At 44.7% G+C, this 17,847-nt stretch overlaps 1 protein-coding gene across 6 annotated transcripts in view; it reads left to right on the top strand.

The window, feature by feature from the left end:
• Nucleotides 1–15,933, top strand: part of Ptpra (protein tyrosine phosphatase receptor type A) — a 142,809-nt gene extending 126,876 nt beyond the window's left edge. For all 6 annotated transcript variants that reach the window (XM_074074457.1, XM_074074455.1, XM_074074453.1 and 3 more), the window contains 8 exons: nucleotides 543–692; nucleotides 1,963–2,056; nucleotides 2,394–2,470; nucleotides 2,959–3,093; nucleotides 11,311–11,436; nucleotides 11,517–11,668; nucleotides 14,690–14,825; nucleotides 15,655–15,933. In XM_074074457.1, coding sequence (XP_073930558.1) covers nucleotides 543–692; nucleotides 1,963–2,056; nucleotides 2,394–2,470; nucleotides 2,959–3,093; nucleotides 11,311–11,436; nucleotides 11,517–11,668; nucleotides 14,690–14,825; nucleotides 15,655–15,729 — 945 coding nt within the window. In that variant the 3' untranslated portion in view covers nucleotides 15,730–15,933. The remainder of the gene's footprint in view (nucleotides 1–542; nucleotides 693–1,962; nucleotides 2,057–2,393; nucleotides 2,471–2,958; nucleotides 3,094–11,310; nucleotides 11,437–11,516; nucleotides 11,669–14,689; nucleotides 14,826–15,654) is intronic.
• Nucleotides 15,934–17,847: the final 1,914 nt, after the last annotated feature.

Below are 17,847 nucleotides of genomic sequence, written 5' to 3'. Positions count from 1 at the left end.
TCTGTTATAAATGATCATCATTCAGTGCGATGAAAGGCCCTTATAAAATATAGTTCAAGAAACAGAAAACAGAGGAAGTTACGGCTTTGTGCCTGTGGGAGTAAGGAAATAGCTGTTGTTTCCACTGGGCTTTAAGGATGAGGGAACAGTCCCCAAGAAAAGCAAGTGTGCCAGCACCTGTGGTCAAAATGTAACCACATCCAGGAGCAGCAGTGAGATGGACTCTGTGTTAAGGGCACAGAACTGACAGGGAGGCTGGCTGGGGGACTGGAGCATCTCCAGCTTCTGGCAGCCCCTTCAGACTACAGAATCTGCCAGCACACCAAGGCAGAAATGGGGCCCCACCCCTCCCAAGTTAAGCACCCCTAGAGGGACACATGTATTTCAAGTTCTACTTCACTGAGTTGGGATAATTAGGGTGAATCATTTTATCCCTTCTGGGATCACAGGAGAAGTGAACTGGAATGAGGGGAGGAGAGAAGTGCTCTGGTGCCCCAAGGATTATTTATGTAATTGAGAACTCCACGTCGTCCATGTTTCAGATGCAATATGTCTTCATATACCAAGCCCTTCTGGAGCATTATCTCTATGGGGATACAGAACTGGAAGTGACCTCTCTAGAAACCCACCTGCAGAAAATTTATAACAAAATCCCTGGGACCAGCAACAATGGATTAGAGGAGGAGTTTAAGGTGAGTTGGGGCTGGATTACCGTCTCCAGGTTGAAGGATCCACACAATGTAGCGAATGTGGATCTGGGTAAATGCTGACTCCTGGTGCATTTACTAGCAGGAGTTGGGTGAGTCCCCTGGAGAGGCATGCCAGGGCTAAGGTGAACCTTTACTCCACCTGTCAGTCTCAACCCATCCAGCCAGTTAGAATCACTTGAATTGTTCTAGAAGGAAAGAAAAATAGGCAACAGTATTTTTTAAAGCCCCTCAGCCTTCCTACATGATTATAATGTACAGGACAAGCAAAGTTTTTCTGTAAGGGCCAGATAATAGATATTGTAGGCTTTGCAGGCCATATAGTCTCTGATCTAAATACTTAACACTGTCATTATAACCCAGAAGCAGCCATGGATAACATGTAAACAAATGACTGGAGCTGTTTCAATAAAACTTCATTTATAGGCAGCCTACCAGATTTGGCCTGTGAACCTTAGATTGCTCACTCTGCTGTATGCCATTAGACAGTGGCCCTCAGCTCACGATGGCTATGTCAGAGCTGGGGGTACAGCTCAGTGGTAGAGTTTGTGCTTACCATGCATGAGGCCCCAGGTCCAATCCCCAATACCCAAAAGAAAAAGAAAAAAACCTATGTCATGCTCTCATCAATAAGAAGCACTCCCAAAAGCAAGAAATTGTGGGTTGGGATGGTGAGGACCCTCTTCCTTTTTTAAGTAGTCCTTCTGATACAATAATGTGTACACAGATTCCTTGGGATCTGTCAGGATACAAGTTCTGATTCAGCAGGTCTGAGTTAGGACCTGAGATTGTGCATTTCAAACAAAATGAGATTAATACTGCCAATGTTTGGGCTACTTTGGGTAGCAGGGATCAAGAAGGGACCTCAGGATTGGAAAGGGAGAATGGAACATTTGAACTCTTTTCTAAAGAATATAAGACTACTTCTAGGGATGAACCAGTAAGGTAGATGGCATGTGGGCACAGTCCTTCCTTCATACTGGGATCCTTGTTCAGGATCATAAATTTTCAGTCCAGAGGAGTCCAAGAAAGGTCCACAGTAGCCTAGAAGGGTCCACAGGACCCTGGAAGGCAGTGTTTCCCAAACACCATTGACTTAGTACTGAACTTAAAGACTAAAAAAACAGTGTTCCAACAGTGAAGTGGAAGTCCGAGCCAGACAGGAAAGCGCAGCATGCAGCCAGGTGGGCCTATGCAAGGTCTCCTCAGGTTGCTAGTAGGATCAATAATATCTTCCCTCTCTTTCCGCATTCAGAAGCTAACATCAATCAAAATCCAGAATGACAAGATGCGTACTGGAAACCTTCCAGCCAACATGAAGAAAAACCGGGTTTTACAGATCATTCCATGTAAGAGCCCTCACCCCAAAGCATTATTGCCCTAACCCCCATTTCCCTCCACCCCTTCTGCTTCTCAGGTATTAGCTAATGGTTGGATTGGAGACAAGAATCACAGCTTTGCCTCATGTTGTTCCCAGTTCTTTAGTAGCTTCTGGAAATAAAACAGCATAAAAGCCAAAGGCAAGCAGAGTTAAAAATAAAAATATTTTAAAAAAAAAGCCAAAGGTTTTCTGTCTCCTAGGCTAGGAACTGGCATTTCATTGCCCAAGGCCTGGGCAGGAACAGTGGAAAGAAAGAAGGGGTGGGGTATATGTTGGTAAGCTACAAACCACTGTCCTTCTTACAGATGAATTCAACAGAGTGATCATTCCAGTTAAGCGGGGCGAGGAAAACACAGACTATGTGAATGCATCCTTCATTGATGTAAGTGGTGGGTGTGTACTCCTGAGCTCCCAACACCCTATGGGGATTCCCTGTGGCTTGCAGTGCCTCCCTTGAATTGCGGCTTGGAAGGATCATCTTTGAGTCCATCAACATTTACTGAAACAATACTCATCTATCCACCCTGAGCACTGGATCTGTCAAGCCCCAAAGAGTAGAAAGTGGAAGAAACAGAGGGTGTATGCCAGTATGATTCCTAGAGAGAAAGCTCATAGCCAAGAAAATGAAAAAAATTGACCTATTCTTCCCCATTCCTGCTCTCCTCATCTTATCTCCAGCACCTGCTCCCCTTTCCCAGGGTTTGATCCTTAGCCAAAGGGGAACTCTGCCTGGGATGAATGTGCCTCCAGGTAGCCCTGTTCTCTTCGTAGGGGCCTGTCTCACTGCTGCCCAGGCAGACGCTCCTTTTCAACTCACTCTTCCCTCCTGATTAAAGCACCTTACTTTTGTGATTGACCTGATGTATATAGGGCTACCGGCAGAAGGACTCCTACATTGCCAGCCAGGGCCCTCTTCTCCACACAATTGAGGACTTCTGGCGAATGATTTGGGAGTGGAAGTCTTGTTCCATCGTGATGCTAACAGAATTAGAGGAGAGAGGCCAGGTGAGCTCCAAAAGGTTCTGGGCTGTAAGTGACAGAAATAGAATGAAAAGGTTGGGGAGGGAGGGGATGTGCTAAAAGGTATGCTTGGATTGTTTCTTTGATTTATACTGTCCAGGTATATCACCTAGCCAGTTGGGATCTGAGCAGTGATCAACTTCTCCCAGGACTAAAAAAGCAGAATGAGCTGAGTCCCTATTCAATTCCAGACAGATCCTACCCTTTAGGTACAGGGGGCTCCTGCATCTAGCCCTCCAACCTAGCCTTTTGTACACACTCTCTCCAAACCACCAAGGTCAGCAATGTGAGGAGCGGTATGCACAGCCAGGCTCTGAAGTAGAACTCTCTGAGTATCTCTAAAATCAGGTTGCCTCTTTGCTGACTATATAGAAGAAAACAAAAGAACTTGAAAAATGACAAAAGCAAGAATTTTACAACTTAATATTCTCTAACAAGAGGTTTTTTTACCCTTTCTGGGCTAGAAATATGGTATGCCTTTATTGGCTGAGCAGGTTATTTGAGGAAAGATGAAGCAAGAGAAGGGTGTCCCTAGTGCCAGTTCAGCCATGCTTCATGGACTTAACAAGGAAATCTTTGAAAGAAAAAAAGTCATACATACAAAAAAAAGAAAAAAAGCCCTCGAGTTCATTAAAAACTAGTGTTGTCTAGGAGATCAGACTAAAGAGACCCCCAGATTCATTCCACTCGGTATAGGAAATCTCTCTATTCCTGCTCCAGGCCTCTATGGAGTATCTGAGGGCAACCTAGTCTGTATTCCCACCGTATTTGTTCTTTCAAAGCCTCTTTCTGTCAAAGTTGTACACTATGGTAAGTGGTTGGTTCATTATTCCTGGAGCATCTCTGAACAGGGTTCACAGTCAATAGAATGAGCCTGGGTAAGCTAGCAAGTCCTGGTGAGAAAGTTCCTTCTAAGCTACTGAGAAGAGTTGGGACTTTATAAAGTAGTTAAAGAGCCTTTAAAAAATCCAGTTTGTGGTTTTGTTTTTTTTTTTTTTTTTTAATCTCTCTGGTGAAATGAGGAGGACAAATAAGAAATGAGCAAGCCAGAAGCTGAGTGAAACTATGGCAGGGCTGGTACAAGGTCTACTCCAAGAGAGGATGAAAGAGTTGAGGGGACCCCGACAAGAGAGTTAAGGATGAGACCTTCTTGTGACTCACTGGATTGTAATCAGTTAGAAATTAAGCACACTAAATTAGTTGTTCCAACTATTAGTTGCTACTCATTCTGTGCTTGTTCAGTTTCTTTAACTTTGATACAAGGTTTTAGATATATTTGCTCACCCTGATGTTTCATTTTGTCAAGATTTTTTTCAATTCTAATCAGTCATGTAACTCATTCTTCTCAAGCTTGTATTATGTACCTAATCAGCTGACGTCCTACATAGGTCTTCATCAGTCATCAGTAACAACACTGATAAAGTGGGAGGCTTGGATTAAGATCCTTGGCTTTGCACCCCAGGAAACACACCTGAGAAACAAAGGCCAGCTGGGACTGGGTTGCTGTGTTATGACCTATGTGCATGTCTGCTAGCCCTCTCTGATAAGCTATGAGAGAATGTGCAGATTACACCAGGGCCCCACATCCTCTCCCCAACTGAATGATGGGCAGGCCCAGAGAACACATGGAAGAGCTAGAACAGCAAGCTCAGATATCCTCTGTTGGTCCACCACCTTGAAATAAAATGTGGCCCAGTGAATACCTCTGCCTCCGTATAATCAGATTATTAGACTGTCATCTTTGAAGAGAACTTAGTGTGACCAGAGGTCAGAGGGAAAGGAAGCATTTCTCAAGGGCAACATTGAGGGCTGGGGATGTGACTCAAGTTGTAGAGCACTTACCTAGCAAGCACAGGCCCAAAGTTCAAACATCAGTACTGACAAAAAAGAAAAAGAAAAAAGAAAGGGTAGCCTGCCATCAATTGGCTGGGGGCCCATTTCCTTCTGCAATTGTGTTTTTATGTCTCTCTAGTATTTCTTGCTCCTGGAAGCTTCTGAATGGATCAGAATAGGACATTAATCACATTCTTCACAAAGCCTCACTGGTCCCAAAGGCAACATTTCATTTCTTGTTCCATCTTCCATTCATGTTGTCAGGTATAGCTTCTAGAAATATTAACAAAGTAAGCCTAAATATTACAATGAAGGGTTTATTCAAAGTGATACCATCACTCTACACCCCTAGTATTAAATTTCTAGAGAAAAAGTCTAATCCCTACATATAAAGTTTCTACCTATATAAATTAAAATCTCAAAAGAATTAAAGCTTAATTCTCTTCTAAACCAGCAGTAGTGCACATAATGCCAGCACTTGGGAGGTGGAGACAGGAGACTACATAGCAAGATCCTGTTTCAAAAAACCATAAACAAAAAAGTTCTCTTCTGAATTTTTCCCTTCTGTTCCACCTTAACCAGAAGGGTTCGTCAAGATGCTTGGTAATGCCGGGTTCCCTCAGCAGCCACAGCTTAGACTAGGCATTAGTGTGGGCAAGACAGCATCAACAGCTCCTGCACTGTGTCAGTCCAACCCAACTCTTGTTGCACTTCTCTAAAGTGTTAGAACATGATGCCAACAAATCTGTGCCCCCACCATTGTTGTCAGCCTTAGACCATACAAGAAACTTAGTGCTATCTATGGGAAGGAGGGTGAAATAGACAGCACAAGAGACAGGAAAACTTGGTTTCAGCCTCTTACAGTATCCCATGTATAGTCCATAGCCTGAAGATGTTAAGGCTGAGATTAAACCTGAACTCCTAAACTCTCTTCTGCTGCACTAAACTCCTATTCCTTATTTCCCATTCCTCACCCACTGGCTTTATGCTCCTTTTTGAACCCCAATTTCTATTTCTGTTTTATTGTTGGGTTTTTTTTTTCTCTTTTTCTGTTTTATTGTTTTGAGGGATGTTTTTGGTTTTGTTTTGAGGCACAGTTTCAACATGTAGTCCAGGCTGGCTTCGAATCCATGACCCTCCTGCCTCAGCCTCCCAAATGCTGGGATTACGGGCCTGCACCACCATGACTAGCTTTTGCTTTTGTTTTTGATCCACTTAGTTTATTTTTGTCAGTACTGGAGTTTGAGCTCTGGGCCTTACACTTGCTAGGCAGGTGCTCTGCCACTTGAGCCACACCCTCAGCCCTTGTTTTTGTTTTTGAGACAGCCTTGCTATATTGTACAGGCTGGTCTTAAACTCATGGGCACAAGTGGTTCTCCTACTTGAGTAGCTGGGACTTAGGCATGTGCCACCATTCCCAGTTCATGCACTTGCTTGCTCGCTTGGTCTGTCTGTCTCCCTCTTTTTCTCTCTCTTCTTCTCTCTCTTTCTTTCTCTCTCAGCATCAGTATCCATAGGGATTATCCATCTGTCCTTAATCCTTTTGATTCCTGTGGTCAAACCATGATCTTGTCATCCCATGTATCAGGACTGCCTTTGGAAGCTCAACAAGGCATCCCACCTTTTTAACTACCTCTGGTCTTTCACCACGATATTTCTCTCCTCTTACTCAGTAATTCTTTGTCTGCATCAAGTCTTAGAGCCATTGTCTACTCCACTATCTTTCATGGCCTCTACCCTATTAAACTCAGTTACATGACTCCATGTGATAGCAAAAATCACTGAGAATAAACACAAAACTGCTAACTGCTCTCATGTTGAATTCATGAACAACTCTAATTGGGTAATTAGCACCATCTGGCAATCCTGCTGCTCTTCCCTCTGCTCTTACTCAAACCTATAGCATCACACACACCTTTGCTTGTGACCCCCTCATTCTTCAAGCAGTCAGGCAGGAATACACTCCTCTTCTCATCCCCAAGTAACAAACCTATTCAAATATGTACCAGTTCTCTCCCTGCACTCCTGTTACAGTGGGAATGGGTTCCTACATCCCAGTCCCACTGCCCACTGTGTTTCTGGTCCCATCCCTTCTTGCTTCCTCAGTGATGTTGCTGCTGGAATTATCTTTTCTCTTGCCTCCACATCATCCTACATACGTCTTTAAAAAACAAAAATCTCAACCAGGTGTGATGTCACACACAACTGTAATCCCAGCACTCAGAAGACAGAAACAAGAAGAAAACCCATCACATAAAAAGACTGGTAGAATGGCTCAAGGTGTAGGCCCTGAATTCAAGCCCCAGTACACCACCCCCCCAAAAAAAGAAGATTGCACGTTCCTGGCCAGTCTGGGCTATATAGTGAGATCCTGCTCAAAAAATAAAGTTAAATAAAAATATGTTTATTAAATTTCTCCCCTAATCCCACATTCCTTTCCATCTAGATACTGTTTCTCTGCACTTCTTTCCAGTAAAACTCCTTTAAAGAGTTGCCTTTTTCTCCTTGAGTTCTGTCCTCACTCCAGTCCTTCCATTCTTATAGCAGCATTTGAAATAATCGGTGTCTCCCTTTCAGAACACTCTTTAGCTTCCAGTGTCACTGCCACTAGCCCTGCTAGCTCTTTTGTCATTTCCTTTGTGACCTCTCCATGAGCTTTCAACATCAGAGCATCCTAAACTCAGGCCTTAGTTCACTCTGTTCTCTTGGACACATCATCCTTGAGGGTCACAGCCAAACCTGTGCTTTAAATGCAGTCCATAAATCTATGTTTCTAAACCAGTTACCCACTCTCCTTCACAATTATAGAACACTGTGTCCAAGTACCTACTTGTTACCTTCACATGAATGTCTTTTAAGGACCTCAGACTTCATATGGCCCAATTAAAACTTGATTTCCTCCTCCTCCACCCCCATACCAGTCCACCCATATTAGTCTGAACCCATCTCAATAAATAAGACCACTTTCCACTTGTTCACTCATGCCTCAAGTCTGGGAGTTACCCTCCTTACTCCCCTTTCCTCACCCCCACATGCAGTCTGTCAGTCCTCTTACCTGATCAGTATGTCCACTTCTCTCCAGCTGAAACAATCCCTCTCTGGTACAATCACTGTCATCTCACCTGCTGAGGAACGCGCCCATGCCCATGGGGCAACGGTGATGCCTATCACACACCCCAGCCCTGAACCTCACCTAAAGTAGCCTGGCAATTGCTCTTCCTGCATCTGGTCTTGCATACAAAATTTAGAAATGTTTAGTGGTAATATGTAGCCCCACACTTGAGTTGAGCCTTTCTTCCTTGTAGTTTCACTTGTTTATTTTGTTTGTCTACTTGCTTTCTGAGATAGAGCTTTACAGTTTTGCCCAGGCTGACCTTAAACTCACAATCTTCCTGCCTCAGCCTCCCAAATGTTACCACTTTCTTTTCTTTTTTTTCTTTTTTTTTTTTTTTAACTTTAGTTATTTTTGCCTGAGCCACCCTTGGGCAGCAGTCTTCCTAGTTATGCCTCTCACATACTTGAGATTATAGGAGTGTTTGTTGAAATGGGGTCTCTCCAACTTTTTTTGCCCAGGCTGTATTCTGATCTCCTGATCTCTACTTCTGCTTGTATTCTCCAGATCTCTACTTCCTGAGCAGCTGGGATTTCGGGCATGTACCACCTCACCCATTCCATTTGCTTATTTTAAATCCCCTAATTTCCATTTCCTTTTATCCCCTCTACCCTTCATATGGGTCATGGCCTCTGACCTTAAGAAGGAAGCCCCTGATTCCTCCTGGACTTGCTCTCCAGCTCTGCCCTTATATCTCCATCCACAGTAGGGTTCCCTGACATCTTTAGCCTTGTCTAACGTGAGCACAGCCACTGCCTCCTCTGCTGTGGATTCCTTAGACCCACATTCTACTTCCTGAGTAAGGGTCCCCTGTCCCTTAGCCCAGAGCAGAGTCACCCCATAGATCCCTGAACTGAAGCTCCTCTGCCTCCTCCCAAGCCCTTGCCTTCCATCAGCTCACTGCAGCCTCTGTGAATGAATGCTGATGCAGTAACAGCTATCACCACTGCTCTCCCACAGCTAAGAAACACCTCTGCAGCGTTTCTCTCCATTCTTCCCCTTTTTCTCTCAGATAACATGGCTTTGTTTGTGAGTGAAACCTGCTTCAGTTTTTGTTGTTGAGCCCATATGGAGAGCTGACCACCTGGGTGAGTAGGATAATTCCTGCCTCAGTCCCATAGCTACCATAGTTTGTATGGTTTCTCTTTGCTTCATGTCATCCTGTAAATCCTAGCCCCATAAAATTTGCCACATTTGTTTTTTCTCAGAACACCTTACCTGCTTCCCCAGTAACTGTGTCACCTTGAAATTCACTCTACACAGCACTGGTCTATCAGCCCTATGGTCAGTCATGACTTTATGGAACCATCTTGTCATTGTCCCATTAGCATTAGCCATATAAGTACAGTTTGCTTTCCTGTTCCCAGCTTTAGGAGGGGCCTCTCTCCTGTGGTTCCCCAGCTCTGCCTGCCTGGGGCCTCCTTGCTTTCTGCCCCTTTTCTTCTCACTGAGCATAACTAGGATCAGAAGACCTAAAAGTTGTTAGGTGCAGGGACATACTTTTGTTTTTTCATTGTTTGGTTTGGTTTACAATACTGGGGATTGAACCCAGAGTCTTGCATTTGGTAGGCAAAGACTCTACCGTTTAAACTGTGCCCTAGCCATTTTTTGTTTTGTTTTGTTTCGTTTTGTTAAGATAGGGTCTCCCTACTTTTGCTCAGACTGGCCTTGAACTAACAGTCCCTCCTGCCTCTGCTACCCAAGTAGCTATTTCTCTTGTAAAGTGTGATGATACTGTCTTTCTGCCCTAGTCTGATGGCTTTTAAGCCCATTGTCAGGCCTGGCTGAGAAACTAAAGACAGTGTTGGGAGGGGAATGTGGTAGAAAAATCATTTCACTCACCAATGTCCTAAAAATTGATGTAATACCTGGCTGAAGTGAGGCTTCATTAGAATTTTTTTTAACTATTGCAGTTGAAAAGAGCACTGGGGCTCCTAATGGACATGGGTAGAAAAACACAGGTCTGTGGCATTTTCTTGACCCACCACTTTAATAACAATTCTGTTTGAAACTGTGAGGCTATCAGTGATCTCTTTTTCTACTTTTCTAAATTTTTCCAAATCTTTTCTTTCATTCTTTTTTTTTTTTTTTTTTTTTTTTTTTTTTGTGGTACCAGAACTTGAGCTCTGGGCCTACACCTTGAGTCACTCCACCAGTCGTTTTTTTGTGATGGGTTTTTTTCAAGATAGGGTCTCACAAACTATTTGCCCGGGCTAGCTTCGAACCACAATCCTCCTGACCTCTTCCTTCTGAGTAGCTAGGATTACAGGTGTGAGTCACCAATATCTGGCTTTTCCAGATCTTTTCTAATGAATTTATATATATATATGTACTTGAAAATACGGTTTTTTTAACTTGAAAAATATTTACCAATAGTGAAGAATCATAGCTACTATCCCAAAATGCTCTAAAGAAATAGGCCACATAGCTTTTTCTTATTTTATTTTATTTTTTGGTGGTACTGGGGTTTGTCTCATGCTTGCTAGGCAGGTGCTCTACCACTTGAGCCACTCCACCAGCCCTATATAACTATTTTGTTTTATTTACATATTTATACCTTGACTTGTTCTGCAGACATTGAACATATTCATTTACCAGATACTTAATGAGACCCTACCATATTCCAGGCATTGAGCAAGGTGCTGAGGATACAAAGATGAAAAGAGACAGCACCGAAAGGAACTATGGAGGGAATTAATCCAGGTGTAGACAAAGATAGACATTAAGCCTCTTGCTCACTAGCAAGGACAGAAATGCAAGTGCTCTCAATGTTCAGGTACCATTGCAGATTAAAGAGATAAAAGGACACTGTGGACTTGAATAGTGGTGGAGAACTTTGGCTTGGAGGGAGGGTTAATGTCTTATGGTTTCTGAATTAGTAGTCTGACATGTAAGTAGCTCTAAGGCATGGAAATACCCCAAGGGAAGGGAAGAAGAAAGTTGAAAAGACATTCAGTCATTTGAGTATGGTACAGTTCGAAGTGATTCTCAGAGTTCACAGATCCTGTCATGTTGCAATTTTAAACTGTAAATAAGTCACACCAAATGGTTAACTGATTATCTCTGACTAATTGGAGTTGGAAATTAATTAGGATAATGTGAAGTGATGTGTGATCCTCCAAGTTTTCAATACCTTGGAAATGAAGTGTGCCAGAGTAGGACGTAGCTATACTGACAAGGGTTAGGCTGCCTGTGGGCAGTAATTTTCTATTATACATGGTATTCTAGCCCATGACCTCTCCCATTTGTCCCTCCAGGAGAAGTGTGCCCAGTACTGGCCATCTGATGGCCTGGTGTCCTATGGCGACATCACAGTGGAGCTGAAGAAGGAGGAAGAATGTGAGAGCTACACTGTCCGAGACCTCCTGGTCACCAACACCAGGGTAAGGTTGGTGGTGCGTGGGGCTTCTCCCACAGGGAAAGTGGGGCTGCCCCTGCCTCCCTGATCCCCCTTCTTCCAAAGGAGAACAAGAGTCGGCAGATCCGACAGTTCCACTTCCATGGCTGGCCTGAAGTGGGCATCCCCAGTGATGGAAAGGGCATGATCAGCATCATTGCAGCCGTGCAGAAGCAGCAGCAGCAGTCGGGGAACCACCCCATCACTGTACACTGCAGGTACTACTCACCAAAGCCCTCATAGGGAGCAGAAAGAAAAATCAAGAGAGGCAGATTGGGGAGAGTGAGTGATGAGGAGCTTGTGTCAGACCATGAGGAAACCTGCACAGAGCAGAATGTTGGTAAGCACACGGTTTGAAGATCAAAACAGGGCTGAGTAATCAGAGAAGATCTGGGAGTTTGAACTTGGCACATTAAGTCCTGGGGAATTAGTAACATTGAGATAATGGGCAGAGCTGGGTACTGGTGGCTCACATCTGTAATCCTAGCTACTCAGAACGCAGACATCAGGATGATCACAGTTTGAAGCCAGACCCAGGCAAATAGTTTGCCAGACTCTATCTCAAAAAAACCCATCACAAGAAAAAAGGGCTGGTGGAGTGGCTCAAGCAGTAAGAGCACCTGCCCTAACAAGCATGAGGCCCTGAGTTCAAACCCCAGTGCCACCAAAAAAAAAAACACTCGCAGGAGGTTGGGCATTATAGTACACAGCTGTAATCTCAGCCTCTCATGAGGTATAAGTAGGAGGCTGGTAAATTAGAGGCCAGCCTGAGTAAAGTTAGTGAGACCCTATCTTAAAAAACAAAAGGCTGGGGTAAAGTTCAAGTATTAGAGCATTTGCTAGGAGTCCCTGAGTTCAATCCCTAGAACTACAAAAAAATAAATAAAATAGAAATAAGACTGAAGGCTCCTAACAAGCATGAAGCCCTGAGTTCAAACCCATACTCACACACACATACATACATGTTGGGCAGGGAGGCTTGAGGAACCATGATGGAGTACAGGAAAAGCAGCAAGGGAGACCAACATTGGAGAGACCAGATGGGCAATGCAGGAGTGATGGCCTGGTCTCCTTAAACATGGGAAGAACAAAAGCAATTATTTGGATCTAGTGGCTCAAGTTGTAGAGTGCCTGTCTAGCAAGTACAAGGCCCTAAGTGCAAACCCCAGTACTGCAAAAAAAAAAAAGAGCAATTATTTTGAAAATGGTTTGAGAAAAAATGAACAAGACTAAGAACATAGAGTTAAAGAGAAAACAGGTTTGAGCTGGGCTTACTGATAACTGTCGATGTGACTAACAAGACAGGACTCTTGTTTAGGGAGAGAAGGTGAATTTTATTTGAGATTCTGTTTTAGAAAAAAAAAATGTTGACCTGGAAAATGTTAACTCAGTAGCAGAGCACTTGTCTAGCATACACTAGGGCCTATATTCAGTGCACCATACCATCCAAAAAGAAAAAACCTTTACCCTGAGTTTGTCTTAATAGTAGAGATTCTTTTTTTTCTTTTTGTTGGTGGCACTGGGGTTTGAACTCAGGGCCTTATGCTTGCTAGGCAGGTGTTCTTACTGCTCAAGCCACTCCGCCAGCCCAATAGTAGAGGTTCTTAAAAGGTTTGTGCATACTAACTTTCTAGTTCCTTTTCTGTTATCTTCTGTCCAGCACATTCCAGTTAAAACACACATTCATAGACACACATACATACATACATACATACATACATACATACATACATACACACACACATATATACCCTTTCAGGACTACCTGTGACCTCCAGATTGCCAGTGATCACTCCAGCCTCATTATACTTAACCTGTTATCAGCACTGGACAAAGTCTATCACTTGTCTCTCTGAAATGCCCTAGCATGGCTTCTCTCCTAGTTTTTTCCTGGTAGGCTTACCCTTCTCTATGTCCTGTGCTGATTCTACCGCATCTGTGGCCCAAGGCTCAGACAGTGAGTGCCCCTAGGTAGCTCACCAAGTCTGTTAGCTTTAATACATACTCCCAAGTCTTTATCACCAGTTTAGTCTCTCTTCCTTAAATCCACATTTATATACCTAGCATTATATATCCAGTACTCAGCATCTCCATGTATATTTGATACTTAGGTTTCTAATCAGAATTCCTGATCTTTCTCCCAAAGCTTTCCCCAAATCAGTAAGTGGCATTTCCATCACCTTAACTCCTATGAGAAGCCTTGGAACTGTCCTGTTCTCCCTTTCTCACATGTCACATCTGACCCATCAGCAAATCATACTCTACTTGCATATCATCTCAGAAACCAAGTATCACTCACTGCCTCCCCTGTAGCCTTTCATCCAGACCATCTCCCCTTCCCTAACTAGTCTCCTGCTCCCACCCTCCCCTGCATTCTGTCCTCCTGTACACAGCAGCCAAAAGTAAGTCAGACTGCACTTATTCCTTTACTTAGAATCCCAACAACAAGGGCCCAGTGTGATCTGAGAGCTTCCTGCCATGCCAGGCAGTGGGGTGCACCTGAGGGCTGGTATTCTTACAGGATTCTGACCCTACCCCACCACTCTCCTTTGCTCTTACATCAGATACAGCTACACAGCTTCAGCACCCTTGGGCCTGAGAGTCTTTTTCCCAGAGAGCCTTCCCCAAGGACCCTGCCTGAAACTCTTCTCGTCTTTCTCTTTCCCTTACTGTCTGGGAACAGTCTCCCTTTATTGTCTGGGGGGACTGCTAAGCCCCAGAATCTCTGCCACAGAGCAGGGTTTCAAGTGTCTGGTGAGGAAATCAATTGATGACATCGGATGGATTGGATAGTGTCAAAGCTGAAGTCTGGTTTCCTTAAACTTAGAAAGAAGATGAAAGGCATGGAAAAGAATCAACAAACATAGCAGTACAGATTTGTCAGGGAAAGGAAAGAGAAGACTAGAACACTAACCTGAGCCAGCAGTGTGTCAGGGCAACCCAGAAATTGTAGATGAATAGCAAGGGCTAGTACTAGTGGTGTGTGAGTCACCACAGTCCCACAGGTAAGCCTCTCAGCAGGAACAGGAAGAGCAGCAGGTGTGCACACCTCCCCAGAGATGTGCTGTCACAGAGCCCCTTCCAGGCTGGAAGAGCAGAGGTAATTGTGGACCTCCTGCCCCACCCACACCCTCCTCCACGGATCACTTACCTTCCCAGCACCAGTCTCAGCCTGTGTCTGCTTCTTGGGTGGCAAGAGGTCCAAAGGAAGCATGGTAAGTGTGTTTGCTCTGTTTCAGTGCTGGAGCAGGACGGACAGGGACCTTCTGTGCCCTGAGTACAGTCCTGGAGCGTGTGAAAGCTGAGGGGATTTTGGATGTCTTCCAGACTGTCAAGAGCCTGAGGCTGCAGCGGCCACACATGGTCCAGACACTGGTATGCCGCCCATGTCTTTGTGCCACCACACCATCTGCAGCCCTTCCCTCTCAGGAAGGATGCTTTCAGAGGACCCACCCAATATTCAAAAGACTGACCAGAGGCCTACTCTTTCTGGAGGTGCCCCAAAGAGACAGGAAGTGCCTTGGGAGGCAGGATCACAGTAGGATTATATCCTGTACACCCAGAGGGAATGTGGCAGGTTACAAGAGGGTGCCTGAAAGACCCATAGACTTCTCTGTGCTTCACCTTATGGTGGTGGGAGGGTAGAGGGGTTGTGTGGAGGAGACAGGAACACCTGCCTTTATTCAACTTCAGCTCCCTGCTGAGCAATCTGACTCTTTATAGTCTGGATCCACAGAGGTTTTCCTAAATCCTCTGAAGCTAGAAATGTTTGAGGGGATAAAGAAAAGTTGGGGTGGAGATGTAGTTCAAATGATAGAGCACCTGCCTCGCAAGCGAGAAGCCCTGAGTTCAAACCCCAGTACCACCAAAAATAAAAGAGGAAAGAAAGTGAATTTGAGGAGGTTTAAGAAGAGATGAAGCTTTGAAAGCCAGGGCACATCGCAACCTGCCACATTCACGTCTGACCTCACAGGGCCAAGGACTGTCTTTATCAGTCTGGTCAGCTCTGTTTGTAGTCTGTTTGCTGCAATCAGCCCAGAGTACAGAGCTGCCGGAACTCTGGTAGACAGGTCAGGGCACACGTGAAAGTCCACAAACATACATTTCCTCTCATTTTTCGATTTTTAAAGACAGAGCTGTTAGCAATTGCAATTCACTGTTCTCATTGGTAACCCTGGTTCTCTTCCCCTCCTCCACCCTACAGGAACAGTATGAGTTCTGCTACAAGGTGGTGCAGGAATACATTGATGCATTCTCAGACTACGCCAACTTCAAGTAACAGGAGACTTGCCTTTAATATTTTGTAATATTCTGTTTTGTTAATATACCCAAAATTGTGTATATATCTTATAACTGTTTTAGAAATTGGTACATAGGCTTCTATTACCTATTAGGTGGAGATTTTATATGTAAATGTGTTAGTACTGATAGTCCTTTTTCCAATGTTTTATTGGGGAATTAAATAGTGTGATGTTTGGATTGATATCGTGAAATCCTCAGCCTGGAAATTGGGCTGAATTATTCTTTACTTTAAACATCTTTTCCTAAAGAAGATAAACACAAAACCCATTCCAGGTAGCTTGGCACCAACTAAGAAAAAAAGCACAAAGTTCTCAGAGCTCTTGAGGAAGTGGTTGTCCCGGTGCCCCCATGCAGACCTCTATCCCCTCCCTCCCTGCACTGTAAATATCCCTCCCCTCTCCAGCCCACTCCCTTCTCCCACAGCCTACATCCCAGCAGCCCCCCATGGGGAGTAATGGGACCCGAGCGGTATCTGTCTCCACACTAGGGATTATCAGGTAATAAAAGCTTTGACTCCCTGAGGAAATGTCTCTCCCTTTGTCTGGGGTGGGGGAGCCATACAGAGCTGGGACTCTGTAGGCCACTCCTGGCCCCGCTGTTGCTGCTGTCTCTCAACTGTCTGCTCCTCCTTTCTGTCATGTACTTCCTGCTCTGAGGTTCTTTTCAGGACTCTCCTTTCTTTCCCACCCCATCCAGTGGTAGCAGTGAGCCTCACTCCCTGGGACAGATGACCAGGGTCTCACCTTCCCTAAGGGCAGGAGCCTAGGGAAGAGATGAACAGGCTCACGTTTGGGGTTGAGGCCAGCCTGATCTTTCCAAGTCCCTGGTACTTTCCTCCAAAGCCACCTAGATTGTCCAGAAAAGGTCTTTATGTCCACACTGATTGTGTTAAATAGCTCCCACTTCCCTTCATATGTATCCTCATTTCCAGTACTCTTATGCATAAGTGTTGCATATCTCAAAGCTGGGATGCTAGAAGTCTTAGATTCCAACTTGGTCCCAAGCCTGACTTGTTTGACCAAAGTGTCAAACTTTTGTGTCTTAAAGAAGGTGGATGTTCATTTATTTCTCATATAAATGTCCAGAGACCCAGTATCTTTCCACTTTCTGGTCCCAGTGTCCTCAGGATATAATTCTCATTGTCATGGTAAGAGTTGGGTCAATATGATGTCCATATTCCAACCTAAAATGGGGAAAGAGCATGAAAAGCAAGCAACTTTATTTTTAGGGACATGAAGCAAAAGTTGCACTTCTCATTTCTACTCATGTCCCATTGGCTAAATCTAGTCCTATAGCTACAGGGGGTGCTGGGAAGTATGGCTTCACTTGGAATGGCTAGGAAGGTGTTTCTGCTCACTGCATCCTAGCATTACAAGCAGCTCATTGCACATTGGTTGCTATGGCTGGCAGGGTAGGGCTGAGGGAAGTGGTAGCCTCAGGCCTTCCTTGAAGAGCTGGGGCAGGCCCTGGGCTCCTCAGAGGCTTCAGGAGTGAGATGGCATCTCAGCATGATCAACAGGGACATACTCAGAAGTCAGTGCTGCTGGGCTCCTTGGAGGAGGAGGGAACTTGAACTGGACCTGAGGGATGCTGAAAATTTAGACAAGTTGAAAGAAAGGTCAAGTGGAGCCATATCACAAAGGACCTTGGAGTCCAGACAAAGTGGCTCCAGGAGGGAAGCCCAGCTGTGCACCACATTCAGGATGTTTGTGTGGAGGAAGGGGTGTGCGGTAGGAAGTCCAGCGGATGGAAGCTTCAAGAGGTGAGTGTATGGACTGGTGGCGTGGCTCAAGCAGTAGAGTGCCTGCCTCACAAGTGTGAAGCCCTGAGTTCAAGCCCAGTATCACTATTTCTTTGAGGAGAGGAGTGATATTAGAGGAGTGATAGCCAGTGTCCAGTGCACCCCAAGGGCTCATAGACCTGCTCCTCAGAGACCTCAACTTCATCAAGTTGGCTTCCTTCTTGGGTTTCCATTTCCTTCTCTACTGCTGTTCCCCAAATACTCAAAGCTGTCCTTGAAAAGGCACAGGTATTGATGAAGTGGCTCAAAGTGCCTGCTTAGTAAGCATGAGGCCCTGAGTTCAAACCCCAGAAC

This window comes from Castor canadensis, chromosome 5 (genome assembly GCF_047511655.1).
Source record: "Castor canadensis chromosome 5, mCasCan1.hap1v2, whole genome shotgun sequence".
NCBI classification, from domain to species: domain Eukaryota; kingdom Metazoa; phylum Chordata; class Mammalia; order Rodentia; family Castoridae; genus Castor; species Castor canadensis.
The sequence above is the reverse complement of the archived record's forward strand: the minus strand, read 5'-3'. Positions and strand labels throughout refer to the sequence as shown.